Here is a 19,599-nt window from a genome sequence, read left to right on the forward strand (position 1 = left end):
TTCTCCCCTTGCCTCCCGCAGTAACCTGGGATCGATCCCATCCAGCCCCAGGGACTTAATGCAATTTAGGATACTCAGCAGTTCCTCCTATGATATATGGGACATTCTCTCGAGCGCTCACACACATATCCCTGACCTCAACATCTGTCTTTTCCTTCTAGAACATAGAACATTACAGCGCAGTACAGGCCCTTCGGCCCTCGATGTTGCGCCGACCTGTGAAACCAATCTAAAGCCCATCTAACCTACACTATTCCAATATCATCCATATGTTTATCCAATGACCATTTAAATGCCCTTAATGTTGGCGAGTCCACTACTGTTGCAGGCAGGGCATTCCACGTCCTTACTACTCTCTGAGTAAAGAACCTACCTCTGACATCTGTCCTATATCAATCACCCCTCAATTTAAAGCTATGTCCCCTCATGCTAGCCATCACCATCCGAGGAAAAAGGCTCTCAGTGTCCACCCTATCTAATCCTCTGATCATCTTGTATGCCTCTATTAAGTCACCTCTCAACCTTCTTCTCTCTAACAAAAACAGCCTCAAGTCCCTCAGCCTTTCCTCATAAGACCTTCCCACCATACCAGGCAACATCCTAGTAAATCTCCTCTGCACCCTTTCCATTGCTTCCACATCCTTCCTATAATGCGACGACCAGAACTGTACGCAATACTCCAAGTGCGGCCGCACCAGAGTTTTGTACAGCTGCAACATGACCTCATGGCTCCCAAGCTCAATTCTTCAACCAATAAAAGCTAACACACTGTACGCCTTCTTAACAAACCTATTAATTTGGGTGCCAACTTTCAGGGATCTATGCACATGGACACCGAGCTCTCTCTGCTCATCCACACTACCAAGTATCTTACCATTAGCCCAGTACTCTGTATTCCTGTTACTCCTTCCAAAGTGAATCACCTCACACTTTTCCGCATTAAACTCCATTTGCCACCTCTCAGCCCAGCTCTGCAGCTTATCTATGTCCCTCTGTAACCTGCAACATCCTTCTGCACTGTCCACAACTCCACCGACTTTAGTGTCATCCGCAAATTTACTAACCCATCCTTCTACGCCCTCATCCAGGTCATTTATAAAAATGACAAACAGCAGTGGCCCCAAAACAGATCCTTGCGGTACACCACTAGTAACTGAACTCCAGGATGAACATTTCCCATCAACCACCACCCTCTGTCTTCTTACAGCTAGCCAATTTCTGATCCAAACCGCTAAATCACCCTCAATCCCATGTCTCTGTATCTTCTGCAATAGCTTACTGTGGGGAACCTTATCAAATGCTTTACTGAAATCCATATGCACCACATCAACTGCTTTACCCTTATCCACCTCTTTGGTCACCTTCTCAAAGAACACAATAAGGTTTCTGAGGCACGACCTACCCTTCACAAAACCGTGTTGACTATCCCTAATCAAATTATTCCTTTCCAGATGATTATAAATCCTATCTCTTATAATCCTTTCCAAAACTTTGCCCACAACAGAAGTAAGGCTCACTGGTCTATAATTATTAGGGTTGTTTCTACTCCCCTTCTTGAACAAGGGGACAACATTTGCTATCCTCCAGTCTTCTGGCATTATTTCTGTAGACAATGACGACATAAAGATCAAAGCCAAAGGCTCTGCAATCTCCTCCCTAGCCTCCCAGAGAATCCTAGGATAAATCCCATCCGGCCCAGGGGACTTATCTATTTATCTCCTTGGTGAATACAGATACAAAGTACTTAGAACATAGAACATAGAAAAACTACAGCACAAACAGGCCCTTAGGCCCACATGTTGCGCCGGTCATGTCCCTACCTACCTCGGCTTATATATAGGCTTACCTATAACCCTCAATCCTATTAAGTCCCATGTACTCATCCAGAAGTCTCTTAAAAGACCCTATCGAGTTTGCCTCCACCACCATTGACGGCAGCCGATTCCACTCACCCACCACCCTCTGAGTGAAAAACTTACCCCTGACATCTCCTCTGCACCTACTCTCCAGCACCTTAAATCTGTGTCCTCTCGTAGCAGCCATTTCAGCCCTGGGAAAAAGCCTCTGAGAATCCACCCGATCTATACCTCTCAACATCTTGTACACCTCTATCAGGTCACCTCTCATCCTTCGTCTCTCCAAGGAGAAAAGACCGAGCTCCCTCAACCTATCCTCATAAGGCATGCCACCCAATCCAGGCACCATCCTTGTAAATCTTCTCTGCACCCTTTCAATAATTTCTGCATCCTTCCTGTAATGAGGCGACCAGAACTGAGCACAGTACTCCAAGTGGGGTCTGACGAGGGTCTTATAAAGCTGCATCATTATCTCCCGACTCCTAAACTCAATCCCTCGATTGATGAAGGCCAGCACACCATACATCGTCTTAACCACCTCCTCTACCTGCGAGGCCGAGACTTATTAAGGATCTCACCCACTTCCTGTGGTTCCATGCATAACTTCCCTCCATTGTCCTTGAGTGGGCCTACTTTTTCTCTTGCTACCCTCTAAGAAAGCTTGCGATTCTCCTTATGGTCCAACATACTCAGGACAACCTTTTGACTAGCATTATGCCTGGGATTTGGGTTGAAGTCCAACTGCTGATATTGTCGTCAAGATCAACAGCAGCAGAAATAGTTGTTTAAACCTTTAGTTAATAGTCCACGATGAGGGACCTTTTCAAATGTTTTTGGGAATCTAAATAGTATCTATAGATCTTCCCCTGCCCACTACTTTAGTCACCTCTTCAAAATATTCTGTCAGACATCCACATTCTATATCTTCATCAATTCTTCCATTCCCAACACATCCTTGGATATACTTCATTTTCAGTCATGAATCCCACAGTTAGCACAATGCTTAGACATTTGTGGTGGTGGGAACCTTCCTTCAGTTCTCCCTTTGCTCCTCTATCTCAGGCTTCGTACATATTATGGCAGCTTTCTTCCCCTTTGATTCTTGGACACTGAGAGAGTAGTGATGGTGATGTCATCCACATATTGAAGTTCCACCAGTAAAGTCAGCATTGTTTTCTTCTTGGATTTCAACTGCCTGAGGTTGAAAAGTTTTCTGTCCATTCTGTAGATGATGTCCATTCCACTGGGAAGCTTGTTCTTGACAAGGTGAACGATGGTGGCGATGAAGATGGAGAAAAGGGTGGGGGAGATAACACACTGCTGCTTGACTCCAGTCTTAACTCGAATATTTCTGTCGGTGAGACTGTCGCTGACATCTTGATTTGGAGGAGTCAGAGGATGTTGATGACTTTCTCTGGACAGCCGGCCTTTGACAGAGTCTTCCATAGGACTTCCCAATTGACTGAGTCAAAATCCTTGGTTAATGTCGCTCCTGGTATTTCTCTTGAAGTTGTCAAGCAGTGAGAATCAAAATTGCATAATCGTCTGAGAGAAAAAAATTCTCCTTATCTCTGTCATAAAGAAGTGACCCCTAACTCTAAAACAAATCCTCCTGGGGGTATGTGGGTTGCAAGCTAAGCTATCCACTGCCAATTCTCCTGGTTCTTCTGATCCCATTCTGCCATGTGGGAAGGCCTTTCGTTCAAAGCAAAATCAAAGGCTACTTTACTGAATTCTTTCTAGTCATGTGAAAGCCCTATGGAGGGGTCCATGCAGCTATGGACAAGATTGCCAGCAAGCCCTAAGGTGCTGGTGAGGATTTTCCAGAGGGAGTGCAGGGTTCTCTGGCATTTTCCCATTGTATATATTGCCTAAATAACAAATTCTGACTTCTACTCTACCCTTTCTTTATTGCAGCCCATCCCAATGGTATAGTTTCTGTCAGTCCAATGAGATAAATCCTTTCTTTCTCACACAACTCCTTCAGTTGTGTTGTTCTCTGTGTTTGTGATATATATATATATAAATGATTTGGAAGAAGATGTAGCTGGTCTGATTAGTAAGTTTGCGGACGACACAAAGATTGCTGGAGTTGCGGATAGTGATGAACATTGTCAGAGAACACAGCAGGATATAGATAGGCTGGAAAATGGGGCGGAGAAATGGCAGATGGAATTTAATCCAGATAAATGCGAAGTGATGCATTTTGGTAGATCTAATGCAGGGGGGAGCTATACAATAAATGGCAGAACCGTCAGGAGTATAGACACACAGAGAGATCTGGGTGTGCAAGTCCACAGATCCTTAAAGATGGCAGCACAGGTGGAAAAGGTGGTGAAGAAGGCAAATGGCATGCTTGCCTTTATTGGACAGGGCATAGAGTATAAAAGTTGGCATATGATGTTGCAGTTATATAGAACGTTGGTTCGGCCACATTTGGAATACTGCGTCCAGTTCTGGTCGCCACACTACCAGAAGGACGTGGAGGCTTTGGAGAGAGTGCTGAAAAGGTTTACCAGGATGTTGCCTGGTATGGAGGGTATTAGCTATGAGGTGAGATTGAGTAAACTAGGGTTGTTCTCCCTGGAAAGATGGAGGTTGAGGGGCGACCTAATAGAAGTTGATAAAATTATGAAGGGCATAGATAGGGTGAACAGTAGGAAGCTTTTTCCCAGGTCAGAAATGACAAACACAAGGGGTCACAAGTTCAAGGTAAGGGGGGCAAGGTTCAATACAGATATGCGGGGGACATTTTTTACACAGAGGGTGGTGGGGGCCTGGAATGCACTACCAAGCAAGGTGGTTGAGGCAGACATGCTAGGATCATTTAAGACTTATCTAGATAGCCACATGAACAGACTGGGAATAGAGGGATACAAACGGATGGTCTAGTTAGGAACACATGATCAGTGCAGGCTTGGAGGGCCGAAGGGCCTGTTCCTGTGCTGTATTGTTCTTTGTTCTTTTGTTTCTTTGTTCTTGTTAATCTGCTTGTCCCTGCTCCAAGCTGCATGTGTCCCAGCTCAAAGGTAATAAACAGCTGAGCTCTTTTTCTTTAGTTTAGCTCCTAGTTCTAAACTAGTCTTCTTGGCTACACTTCTTTATGTTGTCGGTTCCCAATATCCTTTGAAGCCAGTTGGAGAAGTCCCTCAGCCTGGCACCAGGAAGGCTATATATCTTGTGGCTCTCTCAGTCTTGCCTACAAAGGATGCTTTCTGTCCTTCTAATTATTGAATCCTGCACAACTATCATATTATGCTTCCCCTCCTCCTCCTCATATTGGACAGCAGTTTTGCTGTCCTTATCTGAGGAAGGATGTCCTTGCTATAGAGGGAGTACAGCGAAGGTTTACCAGGCTGATTCCTGGAATGGCAGGTCTGTCATATGAGGAGAGACTAAGTCGGTTAGAATTATATTCACTGGAGTTTAGAAGAGTGAGAGGGGATCTCATAGAATCTTATAAAATTCTAACAGGGTTAGACAGGGTAGATTCAGAAAGAAAGTTCCCAATGGTGGGGGAGTCTAGAACTAGGGGTCATATTTTGAGGAGAAGGGGTAAACCTTTTAGAACTGAGGTGAGGAGAAATTTCTTCACCCAGAGAGTGGTGAATGTGTGGAATTCACAACCACAGAATGTAATTGAGTCCAAAATGTTGTCTGATTTCAAGAAGAAATTAGATATAGTTCTTGGGGCTAAAGGGATCAAGGGATATCGGGGGAAGGAGGGGATATCAAGATATTGAATTTGATGATCAGCCATGATCAAAATGAATGGCGGAGCCGACTCAAAGGGCCTCTAATTTCTATGGGGGCAATTTTACCATCGCGTTGTGCCTGTTTTCGGGTGCGATTGGCGCTGGTTTTCGTGGCTGGTGCCATTTTATGAGCACCGGATTTCCGGCACGGTCAACCTGTCACCGGAAAGGGGCAGGAGGCAGGTTAATGTTTGTAAATTTATTGTAATGCTGTTTTACATCTGCTTAGCGAGCCTGGCGCTCAATCGTGAACGGGGAGCAGTCGACTTTGCCTCGCCGGTGGAACCGGAGGCCATTGAGGCCCCCTGGGGAGGCGAGGGCAAGGGGGGTGCCCCTTGGGCAGTGCCAGACTAGCACCTGGCCAATGCCCACTGGGCAGTGCAAAGGGGTGGGGCTAATGGTGGGAGGAGCCAGTGCGGGTGGGACTAATGGGGTGGGACTAATGGGGTGGGACTAATGGGGTGGGGCTCTTGGGGTGGGGCTCTTGGGGTGGGGCTCTTGGGGTGGGGCTCTTGGGGTGGGGCTCTTGGGGCGGGTCTCTTGGGGTGGGGCTCTTGGGGTGGGGCTAATGGAGATGGGCTAGTGGGACAGGGCTAATGGGCGAGGGGCTAATGGGGGAGAGGCCCGCTGCCACTCTACAGTGATTGGTGGGGGGAGGGCAGGGGGTCTGCGATCGTTTGGGGGGAAGGCGGCGGGTCTGTGATCATTGGGGGGAGGGCGGTGGGTCCGCGATTGGTGGGGTAAGGGGGTCCGCAATCAGTCTGGGCAGTGGGGGGGAGTCAGCAGGGGTCCCCGCGATTGGAGGGGGCTGGGGGGAAGCTGCTGCAGGCTGCCTGCATTCGCAGGGGCCTGACAGCTCTCTCTTTTCTGTCAGACCCCTGCTACTGCTATTGTGCATGTGCTGCATCAGAGGCCTGCACATGCGTACTGCCTCCCTCTGCAGGGTTTTGGGCATGTTAAGCCCCGCCCACAGGGGAGCAACAGACTTGCTCAAAATTTTCCATGCGGATTGGGGGAGGGGGGGGTTGTGCTGAAAACATGCCCAAAAGACGGATTTGAAACTCTCCCAGTTCCAAGTCCACCCAGCACTTAGAAAAAAAAGGTAAAATCCCCCTGAAGTTTTTATAGAAATGATTTGGATGAAGGGGTTGAAGGAATGGCTCTAAATTTGGTGATGACAGAAAGATGTGCAGGAAAGTAAGTTGTTTCAAGGACATAAGGAGGCTGTAAGGATGTAGATAGGTTAAGTGAATGGGCAAAAGTCTGGTGAATAGAGTAAAATGTGCGAAAATGTGACATTGTCCATTTTGGCAAGAAGAATAAAAAAGCTTATTATCTAAATGATAGGAGATGGCAGAGCTCTGAGATGCAGAGGGATCTGGAGATTCTAGTGCATGAATTGCAGACATGAGTATGCAGGTACAGCAAGTAATTCGGAAAGTTATTGGAATGTTGTAAGGGAAATTGAATAAAAAATTCGAGGTTATGCCTGTTATAATGGGCATTATTGAGACCACATCTAGAGTACCATGTACAGTATTGGCCTCCTTATTTAAGGAAAGACGTAAATTCATTGGAGGCAGTTCAGAGAAGATTTACTAGAATAATTGAATCATAGAATCATACAGCACAGAAGAACCCCTTCGGCCCATCAGGACCGCATTGACACATTAGAAACATCTGAACTCCCTCCTTATCCCATTTACTTGGCCCATAGCCCTGAATGTTATGATGTGCCAAGTGTTCATCCACATACTTTTTAAAGGGTGTGAGGCATCCCGCCTCCACCACCCTCCCAGGGAGGGCATTCCAGACTGTCACCACCTTCTGGGTGAAAAAGCTTTTCCTCACATCCCCCGCTAAACTCCCTGCCCCTCACCTTGAACCTATCTCCCCTCATGACTGACCCTTCAACTAATGGGAACGGCTGCTCCCTATCCACCCTGTCCATGCCCTTTATAATCTTGTACACCTTGATCAGGTCGCCTCTCAGTCTTCTTTGCTCGAACGAAAACAACCCAAGCCTATTCAACCTCTCTTTATAATTTAAATGTTCCATCCCAGGCAGCATCCTGGTGAATCTCCTACGAACATGCCCTTCCGCCTTCAGAGATCTATGGACAAACAGACCAAGGTCCCTTTGTTCCACAGAACTTCCTGGTGTCCTACCATTCATTGAATACTTCCTTGTCAAATTACTCCTCCCAAAGTGTATCACCTCAGACTTTTCAGGGTTAAATTCCATCTGCCACTTGTCTGCCCATTTGACCATTCCATCTATACCTCCTTGTAGCCCAAGACACTCATCCTCACTGTTAACCATCCGTCCAATCTTTGTGTCATCCGCAAACTTACTAATCCTACCCCCCACATAGTCATCCATGTCACTTTTTTAAATGACGAATAATAGGGGCCCAACACAGATCCCTGTGGTATGGCACTGGACACTGGCTTCCAGTCACTAAAGCAACCTTCTGTCACCACCCTCTGTCTCCTACAACTGAGCCAATTAGACTAATATCTGGAGTGGGCAGGTTGTCTAGTGAGGAAAAATTGGACAGGGTAGACTTGTACCACTGGAGTTTAGAAGAGTAAGAGGCAACTAAATTGAAACGTATGAAATCCTGTGGGATCTTGACAGGGTGGATGTGGAAAGGATGTTTCCTCTTGTGGGAGAATGTAGAATCTAAAATAAGGGGCTACCTTGTAAGACAGAGATGAAGAGAATGTTTTTCTCTGAGAGGATCATGAGTCTTTGGAACTCTATCCACAAAAGCTGTGGAAGGAGAGTCTTGAAATATTTTTAACACAGAGCTGGATAGGTTATTGATAAGCAAGGTGTGAAAGGTGAGTATGGAATGAAGGCCACAATCAGATCATCCATTATCTTGTTAAATAGTGGAGCAGGCAAGGGATCAAATGGCTTAATCTTTCTCCTATTTCTTATGATCTTATCATCTTATTCCTTCATTCTGCACAAGGTTTTATTATTCATTTGTAATTGATTCTATCCCTAACCCTGACCCTGACCCTAACCCTAACCCTGACCCTGACCCTGACCCTGACCCTGACCCTAACCCTGACCCTGACCCTGACCCTAACCCTAACACTAACCCTATTTTGTTTCTCGAAGGTACTTTAAATATGAAGATGATGTGAGCAGCAAAAATGTGAAACAGATTGGAAATGTTGCCAAAGACATGGAGATCACCTTTGAATTTGGAATAAAAGAATCAAATCTAGAGAGTGAGTATAGGTCAATCAGAATTTCAAGAGGTATTCGGAGTCCGCAGTGTTCCAATGTGGACTCTTTACCAGCAAGAGTTCCAATGTGTTTTGTGGAATATCTTGTTATCTACTGATGAGAAGGCGTACGTAGCAATGTCTACATCACTGTAAAAGTTATTGGGACAAAGTATCCTCAATGGGGGATTTACTACCTCAACTGCGTCATCTGCTAATCAGTATCACTCCTGTGAAAACCAACCCAGATTTTCTTCATTGCTTCCATTGAGTGGATTTTCCAACAGTTCCCCCGCGCATCCCCCCCCCCGCCCCGCCCTCCTTCACAGCGGCAGAGATGGCCTGCCGTTGGCCAATGGCTTTCCCGTTGTTCACACCACCCAACCAGTGAGAGTGGCCAGAACATTTTGGCCGTTATGTATTCATGGAAGCTTGGTTCACTGATGTCCTTTAGGGAAGGAAATCTGCTGCCCTTACCTGGTCTGGCCTAGCTGTGCCTCCAGATCCACTGCAATGCAGTTGACTCTGAAATGCCCTCTGAAATAGCTTAGCAAGCCACTCAGTTGTATCAAACCATGAACAAGTTTCAAAGGAATGAAACTGTACCAGCCACCTGACTTTGACCGAGGCACTGCAAACAAAAACGACAAACTCAGCCTCATTGATCCTGCAAATTCCTCCGGACTAACATCGAGGGGATAAAAATTGGGAGAGCTGTCCCACAAACTAGTCAAGCAACAGCTTGGCACAGTCATCCTCACAGAATCATTGCTTACAGACAATGTGCCAGACACCACCATCTATCTTCCTGGGTGTGTCCTGTCCCACCGGCAGGACAAACCCAACCAGAGGTGGTGGCACAGTGGTATACAGCTGGGAGGGAGATGCCTTGGGAGTCTTCAACATTGACTCTGGACCACATGAAGTTTCATGACGTCAGTTCAAACATGGACAAGGAGACCTCCTGCTGATTGCCAGGTGATGAATCTGTACTCCTCCATGTTGAACACCACTCAGAGGAAGCACTGAGGTGTCAAAGGCACAGAATGTACTCTAGGTGGGGTCTTCTATCGATACCACTCAGAGTGGCGCAGTGGCACCAACATAGACTGAGGTAGTCGAGTCCTAAAGGACTTAGCTGCTAATCTAGGACTGTGGCAGGTGATGAGGGAACCTAACGAGGAAAAATATACTTTACCTCAATCCTCACCAACCTGTCATAGATTTGATTTGATTTATTATTGTCATATGTATTGAAATACAGTGAAAAGTATTGCTTCTTACACACTATACAGACATAGCGTACCATTCATAGAGTACATAGGGGAGAAGGAAAGGAGAGAGTGCAGAATGTAAAGTTACAGTCATAGCTAGGGTGTAGAGAAAGATCAAGTTAATATAATTATTCAAAAGTCTGATGGCAGCAGAGAAGAAGCTGTTCTTGAGTCGGTTGGTACGTGATCTCAGACTTTTGTATCTTTTTCCTGATGGAAGAGGGTGGAAGAGAGAATGTCCGGGGTGCGTGGGGAACTTGATTATGCTGGCTGCTTTGCCGAGGCAGTGGGAAGTGTAGACAGAGTCAGTAGATGGGAGGTTGGTTTGTGTGATGGACTGGGCTTCGTTCATGACCCTTCATAGTTTCTTGTGGTCTTGGACAGATTAGGAGCCATACCTAGCTGTGATACATCCGGAAAGGACGTCTCTGGAAAAAGTAGAGGCGTTGGTGGGTTTTCTTAACTATACATCAGCATGGAGGGACCAGGACAGATTGTTGCTGATCTGGACACCTAGAAACTTGAAGCTAGAAACTTGAAGCTCTCGACCATTTGCACTTCATCTCCGTTGATGTAGACAGGGGCATTCCTCCACTTTGCTTCCTGAAGTCGATGACTATCTCCTTTGTGTCCTCACACCAGTTCACCAGATTCTCTATGTCTTTCCTGTACTCTGTCTCATCATTTGGCCCCACAGTTATAAGTATATAAGGAGAATAGTAACGGGCTGAGGACACAGCCTTGTGGAGCACCGGTGTCGAGGATGATCGTGGACGAGGTGTCATTGCCTATTCTTACTGATTGTGATCCGTGGCTTAGGAAATCTAAGATCTAGTCAGAGGGAGGAGCCGAGCCTTAGGCAATGGAGTTTGAAGATGAGTTTTGTAAGGATAATGGTTTTGAAGGCTAGCATGGACAAGATGGCCAAATGGCCTCCTCTGTGCTGTAACTTTTCTCTTGCTCTATGGCAGTGAAGGCTAAGTCAAAATGTATGTTCAAAGTAGAGGTAGATTTCTAGATACCAATGACATCAGGGGATCTGGGGATAAAACATCTGTGAACTTGCCTCATAAACAGTACGCATTTAGCTTGTTCAGGAATTATAATTCCTGCCTTTACACAGAAGCAGTCCTCAGCAAATCAAATCAGTAAACCGATCTGATCTAAGATCACTTGATCAACAGCTATTATCCGAAATCAAAGCAGAAAAGCGCAGTCGATGTGATGTTTCAAACATTTATAATTTTCAATACTTCAATCATCTTTCCTCTTCTTCAGAAATTCAAAAGAAGACAGCACTTCCCTTTCAACTTCAAATTGGCTTCAGGCTTCCAGATGGTAGATGTGCCTACAGAATTATCACCCAGGAGAAACCTGTAACTAACGACAGGTAACTGGAACTGAGTGCAAGAGCTATATAGTTCAGTAGTTAAGTTGAATTAAATTAAATTCAATAATAAACTTCAATAGTTCACCTTAAACTGGAAATATCGAGCCATAATGCTGATTAACAACAGGTGGAAGCAGTTGCAAAGCCCAGATACATAGAAGGTGAAGATAAAGAAATAGAACATTCAGTCCATGCTGGCTTCCACATGCATGGACTCCAAATAATATTTACCACCCAATTCCGATATTTCCTTTATTCCTTCAGCCCCTTTTAAAGCTAAGAGTTGGGGGAGAGTGTAAGTGGGCAGGGAAGTTGAGAGGAAAAGTTGTAAACAGATCTGGAAGTAGGAATATGAAGAATACAGGCCAGGGTGGAGGCAACTTAAGGTAGTTGATCATGAACCAAAGGAATTCATAAACTCCTCACATTGGTGACATGAAGGGGAACAAAGGAAGCAAGTTACAGGCAATAGTTTGTGGCTGTCCTTGCCCTCTGAAATAATTCTCATAAAGGCAGGAATTGAACGAGGAAACAGGAATGCTATCTTCATTTTAGATGTTCACGTTAAGTCTGACAGAAAACAATCTGTGCATTTGTACTCCAGCCTGTAACTCTTAGGGGGGATTTTCCACTCCCATTTTCAGTGGGTGGAATCAGTAGTGGGAGCAGCAATTTGTGCGGGAAAAACAGTTGATGCCAGTGGTATTTCCCGTGGTATTTTCCCCACCCTCCCGTCAATGACGTCATGGGAATCCTGACGGTCACCCAAGGTTAGGTGGATTGGCCATGGGAAATGTGTGGAGCTTTGGGGATAGGGCGAGGGTTGGGACTAACTAAAATGCTCTGTTGGAGAATCGGTGCAGACTCACTGGGCCAAATGGCCTTTTTCTGCATTGTAGGGATTCTTTGATTCCCATTAAACTAAATTCAGATGTAATTATCAGGTCTTAGTGTCTGATCATCCCCACCAATATATTATCTGCTGTTTCCACTAACCAGCAAATCTGAAACTGAGGTGAGGAGAAATTCAAAGAGTTATGAATCTTTGAAATTCTCTATTCCAGAGCTTTGTGGATACACTATTGTTCAATACATTTAAGGCTGGGAAAGGCAAATGTTTGGCTTAAAGAAATTAAATTAAGAGGTATTGGGAATGGGCAGTGGGTGGGTGGGTGGAGGGGAGGGGGGGGGGTGGGCAGGGAGAGGGTGGGGGTGAATTAAGTTGAAGCCCAGGATCAGCCAATCATAGTGAATGATGAGCAAGCTTGATGGGTCATATGATCCTGCCCCGTTCCTATTTCTTGTGTTCTATGGGGTTAATTATTGCCTCAAGAATGTGGGTGTCAGAAGGTGGGTGGAGTGAAGCAGAGGAGAGAGGAAAATGGAGCAAAGGACAGAAGAATGAGGGGTGGAGGAGAAAGGAGATAGGAACAAGGTCCTGAGTAGAGTTTAAAGGAAAGTGTGGCTGAGATAGAGGAATGAGGGGCAATGTTCAAGGGTAATGTTCTTTCATTCGACAATCTATAGAGCTTTATTTAAGTGGCAACTTGTGGAAAAATTAATTTCTAGAAACTTGTATAATTCTGCATCCAGATTGCTAATTACACACACAATGGAAAATCTATCTCAATATACCATTGAGGTAACATCAGGTACCATTCTAGCATTTTCGGTGTACCTGCACAGTCCTGCCTGTGTACCAGCATAGCATTGTCCATATAATGACATATACATAATAACATATACATATGAAGATGGATTTGCCAAGTGTAGACATTTCACAGCAGGAGCGCACTGCCTCTGTAATAGAGTGTACAAGCATGTATATTTGATTCACTATCCACATGGTTCTAATATAATACTGCCATGTACCAGCGTGATTCTATGTGCTACATTGATGAGAGGGTTGGCTTATGAGGAAAAACTGAGTAAACTGGGACTATGCTCATTGGAATTTAGAAGAACGAGGGGAGATCTTATAGAAACATACAAAATTATGAAGGGAATAGAAGCAGGGAAGTTGTTTCCACTGGCGGGTGAAACTAGAACTAGGGGGCATAGCCACAAAATAAGAGGGAGCAGATTTAGGATTGAGTTGAGGAGGAACTAAAGGGTTGTTAATCTGTGGAATTCCCTGCCCAGTGAAGCAGTTGAGGCTACCTCATTGAATGTTTATAAGGCAAAGATAGATTTTTGAAAAGTAAAGGAATTAAGGGTTATGGTGAGCGGGTAAGTGGAGCTGAGTCCTGAGTCAATCGGGTGACATGATGGCACAGTGGTTAGCACTGCTGCCTCATAGCACCAGGGACCTGGGTTCGATTCCCAGCTTGGGTCTCCGTCTGGGTGGAGTTTGCACGTTCTTCCTGTGTCTGCGTGGGTTTCCTCTGGGTGCTCTGGTTTCCTCCCACATTCCAAAGATTTGCGGGTTAGGTTGATTAGCCATGTTAAATTGCTCCTTAGTGTCAGGGGAATAGGAGGATAAATATTGGGGTTATGGGGAGAGGGCCTGGGTGGGTTTGTTGTCAGTGCAGTCTCAATAAGATGGCTGACCTTCTTCTGCACTGTAGGGATTGTGTGATTCTATGATTTAGGACTGAGATGTGGAGAAACTTCTTCACTCAGGTGAACATGTGGAATTCTGTACCACAAGGTTGTGGAGGTCAAGTCACTGAATGTATATTTAAGAAGGAAATAAATAGATTTCTAAACTCTAAAGGTATCAAGGGATATGGTGAGAGCACAGGAGTATGGTATTGGTTGGGGGTGGAGTGTTGAGGTAGAAGATTAGCCATGATGATATTGAATGTCAGAGCAGGCTTTAAGGGCTGAATGGCCTACTCTTGCTCTTACTTTCTATGTTTCATTTACCAATGTGTATCTATGTGGCAATGTTTGTGCATCAGCCCTGACAATGTAGCTGAGCAAGGTGGGGTTTTTTTTATATTTCCAGTGCCATTGTTAAAGACCACATAAACCTCAGCGTTCTACAGGTTCACACTGCCCAAATCAGTGCTCGCTTGGCAATGGAGGGCAGGATGCAGGATGCACAGAAGGAGGCACTGGCTCAGAAGGAACTCATAGAAGAAATACTGTAAGTGAGACAACTTCAATCCTCTTGCACTACTGTGTATTCAGCAGCTCTAGGCAACTCGGGGCATTATTTTATTTCTGGCATTCGATTCCTGATATTGGAAGCGGAAGTGGGACACTCTTTTGCTGTCTTCCTTTTTTCTAGTGCCCACACAGTAGTGAAAGTGCTGCCAACAGACAAGGAATCCATTGCCAGAGGAAGCTTTTTATTGGTGAAATCCACAATCAGCTGGCAAGAGCACCAACAGGGGGCTCCGCATCCTGGCCGCAGATTTGCTGCCCAGACCAGTGCCTGCCTTCCCTGGATAAGCAGCCTGTGGCTCTGATGCTGCCTGCTGCTGGAATTGTAGCATCTGTTGTTGACCAGTGAGACCCTTCCTTTGTCCTCCTGCTGAAATATTTGTTTGCAACCCATTGGATTCAAGCGATTGAACAATGTGAAGAAGGCAGACAGTGGTATGGATTTTGCCGAGAGCTGCTGGAATTTCAATTCCATTGGCCATAAGCAAAGCTCCACCACACCCTGGACTCCTCCCCCTCCTGGAACCATACATGCATTTGGAGTTACTGCAAAAATGCACATTGCAAAGTTTGCAATAGGACTAGTTACCTTCCACTCTCCTCAAATCATCTCAAATCACTGGTGGGAAATTAAGATTTCAGTTTCCACTTTATTAAGTCATCCCACCTGCTACATTTCCTGCTCTTGCAGGAAAAGCTTTTATAAACCCATCTTGTAGCACTGTAAGATGAACCATACTTTGTAAATACTCTCCAAATCATTGCAGAATGCAGAATTCTGAGGATATGAAATGACATCTATAAATGTAAGTTTGTTCCTTTTTAATTCCTTATATCTGCCTGCTGCACCAGGAGTGAAACAATAACACATCCACATGGATCCAGATAAATAACCTTTCAGAAACTAACATTCCACCTTCTCCAGGAAAATTAAGGATCGGAAATAAATCTAAACCCGGCCAGCAACATGCTTTTGATTTGATTTGGATTTGATTTATTATTGTCACATGTATTAGTATAGAGTGAAAAGTATTGTTTCTCGCATGTTATACAGACAAAGCATACCGTACATAGAGAAGGAAAGAAGAGAGTGTGGAATGTAGTGTTACAGTCATAGCTTTCCACATCCTGTAAACGAATTAATTAAATAAAAATACAGATTAAAGCACATGCAATTGAGCCCAACAATAATTGAAGAATTTCCTATTTTCCACAGAGCCGGAAAGAATGATTCGGAGCAGGGGGCGATTTATGAAAGTTGGGTTCAGTCCATGTCCCCTATTTACAGTGCCCTCAATAGTAAATCACAGGTAATCAAGTTAACCAATTCTTTCCTTATTCTTTCCTCAATTTTTCAACAGCTACTCAGAAATGTGAGTATCTTTTACAAATCCTGGATCAGTTGTGACAGTTTAACAAGCAGGACAACATTTGGCCAGAAGTACATTCAGATTTTAATCTGCATTCTATGCAAATGTCTATGAACAGGTAGGACTTTGGGAGGATGAGGAGCTTTGTATGATTCTCCATCTGTAACTCATGACAGTAATTAACATCCATACTTGGATGTAAATGAGGGAGGAAACTGGAATTGGACACACGACCATGACATTTCCCAGGCATGTCCATGAGAACTCACTGAGCATTGATTTTTTAAGGAGCCAGTCTGCCTTTAAAATGTATATTTATTGGTAACTGAATATTATTACTAATATATCCAACCAACATTCTCATGATCAGATGTGAAAAGAATGCCAAATGAAAGAAGACAAATTATATTAGACAGTTCACTGATATCATATCCAGAATTTGCTGCATAAACCCAGAACATATTGAACTGGAACAGTTGCTATGTTAGGACCCCAGTTGATGTTACTACTGGACAAGCCAGACCCCAGAATGGAACTCGGCTTGATAGATCCTAATGTTTATTTATCTTTTGTTTAGAGATGTGGATGAACAGAGGGAGTCACAGGACTGCCTGTGATTAACTTTTTAAACAAGATTAACTGTTATACACTACTCCTTCACCCCAGTATACCTTTACAGATATAGACAGAAGAATTGTAAGGATAACACAAGTCATGAAATTTATCCTTTACTCTAATGTTCTCAGTAAGCACACAGTTCATGTAAACCAAAAGGCAAACTGTGGTCAGACACGCCACTCTGAAAAAAAGTGACAGATGCTACCCAATACAACTTCTGTGGTTTCTCATTAAACCCTCCCAGATGCTTGTCACACTGTGAGCCAACGTGTCTCACTGGAACTCTTGACTTTCACACAAAGATTTCTAAACTCCACTCTCAAAATACACACTTGGATTCTTCTCCCAAACAATGCTTTCTCTCAGATGCCTTCACCAAGGATCCACCTCCAGGAATTTAACCTCTCCTTTCAGTATTTCTCTGTCTTGGATTTCCACAAGCATTCAAGCTTCCACACAATCTCTCTGGTATCCATCCATGCTGACAGAATGCGACTTATTAATAGGCTGTATTAAGGTGTCGCAAAACTTTTGATTTACCATGGATGTCTGGCTTCTCACCTAGTTGACTTTAAATCTGGTTCTTGCAGCTATATTTTTAATTCAGAACACTTTCTTTGCATTTTACTTAAATTTTCCTGAACTGCTCCTTGTTCAATTTCTTGCTCTTTGTTTTCCTGAGACATTATTTTTGTTCTATTTTTGTTCTTGTTGATAAATCTGCTCTTTGCAGTTCCATATGTCAAGATTCTTTTGGCATTGGCTTACAACTAACTCAAAAGTTCTTTCAGTTTCAGGGTGGCCCCTGGTTGCTAAGCAACTGCCTCATTTTTCTTTAAATCCTGTTTGCTTTCACACCATAAACCCTCAATACCATGCATGCATCTAAGCCAAACTGAAGTCATTGACCCTTCTAAATACAGAAACACAAAATTAAGCTTACTTAAAGCTATACCTTATTTCTTATACTCTCAAATAGAAATTTGGAATGTTTAAAATTACCTCTGTTTCCTGACAGCCATAATGTGAGATAAAATATCATCAGTCAGTTTCCCTGTCATAGAAATCATAGAAACCCTACAGTGCAGAAGGAGGCCATTCGGCCCATCGAGTCTACACCGACCACAATCCCACCCAGGCCCTACCCCCACATATTTACCCGCTAATCCCTCTAACCTACGCACCTCAGGACTCTAAGGGGCAATTTTTTTAACCTGGCCAATCAACCTAACCCGCACATCTTTGGACTGTGGGAGGAAACTGGAGCACCCGGAGGAAACCCACGCAGACATGAGGAGAATGTGCAAACTCCACACAGACAGTGACCCAAGCCGGGAATCGAACCCGGGACCCTGGAGCTGTGAAGCAGCAGTACTAACCACTGTGCTACCGTGCCGCCCAACCGTGTCGCTGCTCACTATCCAATTATTTCACCTGTAAAGGGCATGTTTGAGATATTTGGTGGATGGCAGTGAGTCTTTCTCCAGCCGAATAGCCTGCCAATATTAAACTACAAGCAAAATACTGCAGCTGCTAGAAATCTGAAGTAAAAACAGAAAATGCTGCAAAAGCCAAACAGGTCTGACAGGATGTGTGGAGAGAGAAACAGAATTACTGTTTTGAGTCTGCATGGTTCTTGTTCAGAGCTGAAGAGTCACACAGACTTGAAACACTAACTCTTGCTTCTCTCTCTACACAGATGCTACCAAACCTGCTTAGTTTTTCAGAATGTTCTGGTTTTTTTATTCATTTGTGGGACATGGGCATCGCTGGCTGGCCACCATTTATTGCCCATCCCTAATTGCCCTTGTTCAGAGGGGCAGTTGAGAGTCAACCACATTGCTGTGGCGCTGAAGTCACATGTAGGCCAGACCGGGTAAGGACGGCAGATTTCCTTCCCTAAAGGGCATTAGTGAACCAGATGGGTTTTTCTGACAATCGACAATGGTTTCATTGTCATCAGTAGATTCTTAACTCCAGATTTTTTTTTGGAATTCAAATTCCACCATTTGCCGTGGTGGGATTCGAACCCGGGTCCCCAGAACATGAGCTGAGTTTCTGAATTAAAATCTAGCGATAATACCACTTGGCCATCGCCTCCCCAACATGATCTGTCCAGGTTCACTCGTGAAACATTTTTCTGTGGAGATGTACTGGAGGATAAGATGTAACTCGGTAAAAGATTTTAACAGGGTGGTAGAAATGTTTGTCATGGGAAACAGCTCAAAGTCTTTACACATCTCCTGGAAACAGTTGCCTTTTAGTTCCTCTTTTCATAGGATTTCGGTGTCACTGACGAGATCTTCTTGTGAAGGGCTATTACCTTTCCCTAATTGCCCTCGAAATAGCGGTGGTGATGAGTCGTTTTCTTGAACTGCTGCAGTCCATGTGTTGTAGGAACACCTACAGTGCTTTTAGGAAAGGAGTTCCTCGAATTTGACCCAGTGACAATGAAGGAACAGAGGTATATTTCCACATCAGGATGGTGTGTGGTTTGGAGGGAAAATTTCAGGTGGTGGTGTTCCCATATATCTGCCGCCATTCTCTTTCTAGGTGGTAGAAGTTGTGGGTTTGAAAGCTGCTGCTGAAAGAGCCTTGGTGGGTTCCTGCAGTCCATCTTGTATATGGTTTGCACTGCTGCCACTGGGTGTGGTGGTGGAGGGACTGAATGTTTGGAATGGGGTGCCAATCAAGTGGGCTGCTTTGTCCAGGATGATGCTGAGCTTCCTGAGTGTTGGAGCTGTACTTATCCAGGCAAGTGGAGAGTATTCCTTTACACTCCTGACTTGTGCCTTGTAGATGGTGGACAGGCTGTATTAGACAGGAGTTTTTTTTACTTCAGAGTTCCACAGAATTCCCAACCTCTGACCTGCTCTTGTATCCATGATGTGGAGATGCCGGTGTTGGACTGGGGTAAGCACAGTAAGAAATCTCAGAACACCAGGTTAAAGTCCAACAGGTTTATTTGGCAGCACAAGCTTT

The 19,599-nt window shown here is 44.5% G+C and overlaps 1 protein-coding gene across 2 annotated transcripts in view; it reads left to right on the plus strand.

Moving 5' to 3' along the window:
* LOC144509096 (circularly permutated Ras protein 1-like) overlaps positions 1-19,599 on the plus strand; it is a 128,697-nt gene that overhangs the window by 95,571 nt on the left and 13,527 nt on the right. For both annotated transcript variants that reach the window (XM_078237441.1, XM_078237442.1), the window contains 4 exons: positions 8,745-8,857; positions 11,407-11,518; positions 14,469-14,609; positions 15,846-15,939. In XM_078237441.1, the coding sequence (XP_078093567.1) occupies positions 8,745-8,857; positions 11,407-11,518; positions 14,469-14,609; positions 15,846-15,939 (460 nt within the window). The remainder of the gene's footprint in view (positions 1-8,744; positions 8,858-11,406; positions 11,519-14,468; positions 14,610-15,845; positions 15,940-19,599) is intronic.

The sequence above is a fragment of the Mustelus asterias genome, chromosome 21, assembly GCF_964213995.1.
Source record: "Mustelus asterias chromosome 21, sMusAst1.hap1.1, whole genome shotgun sequence".
In the NCBI taxonomy this organism is placed as follows: Eukaryota; Metazoa; Chordata; class Chondrichthyes; order Carcharhiniformes; family Triakidae; genus Mustelus; species Mustelus asterias.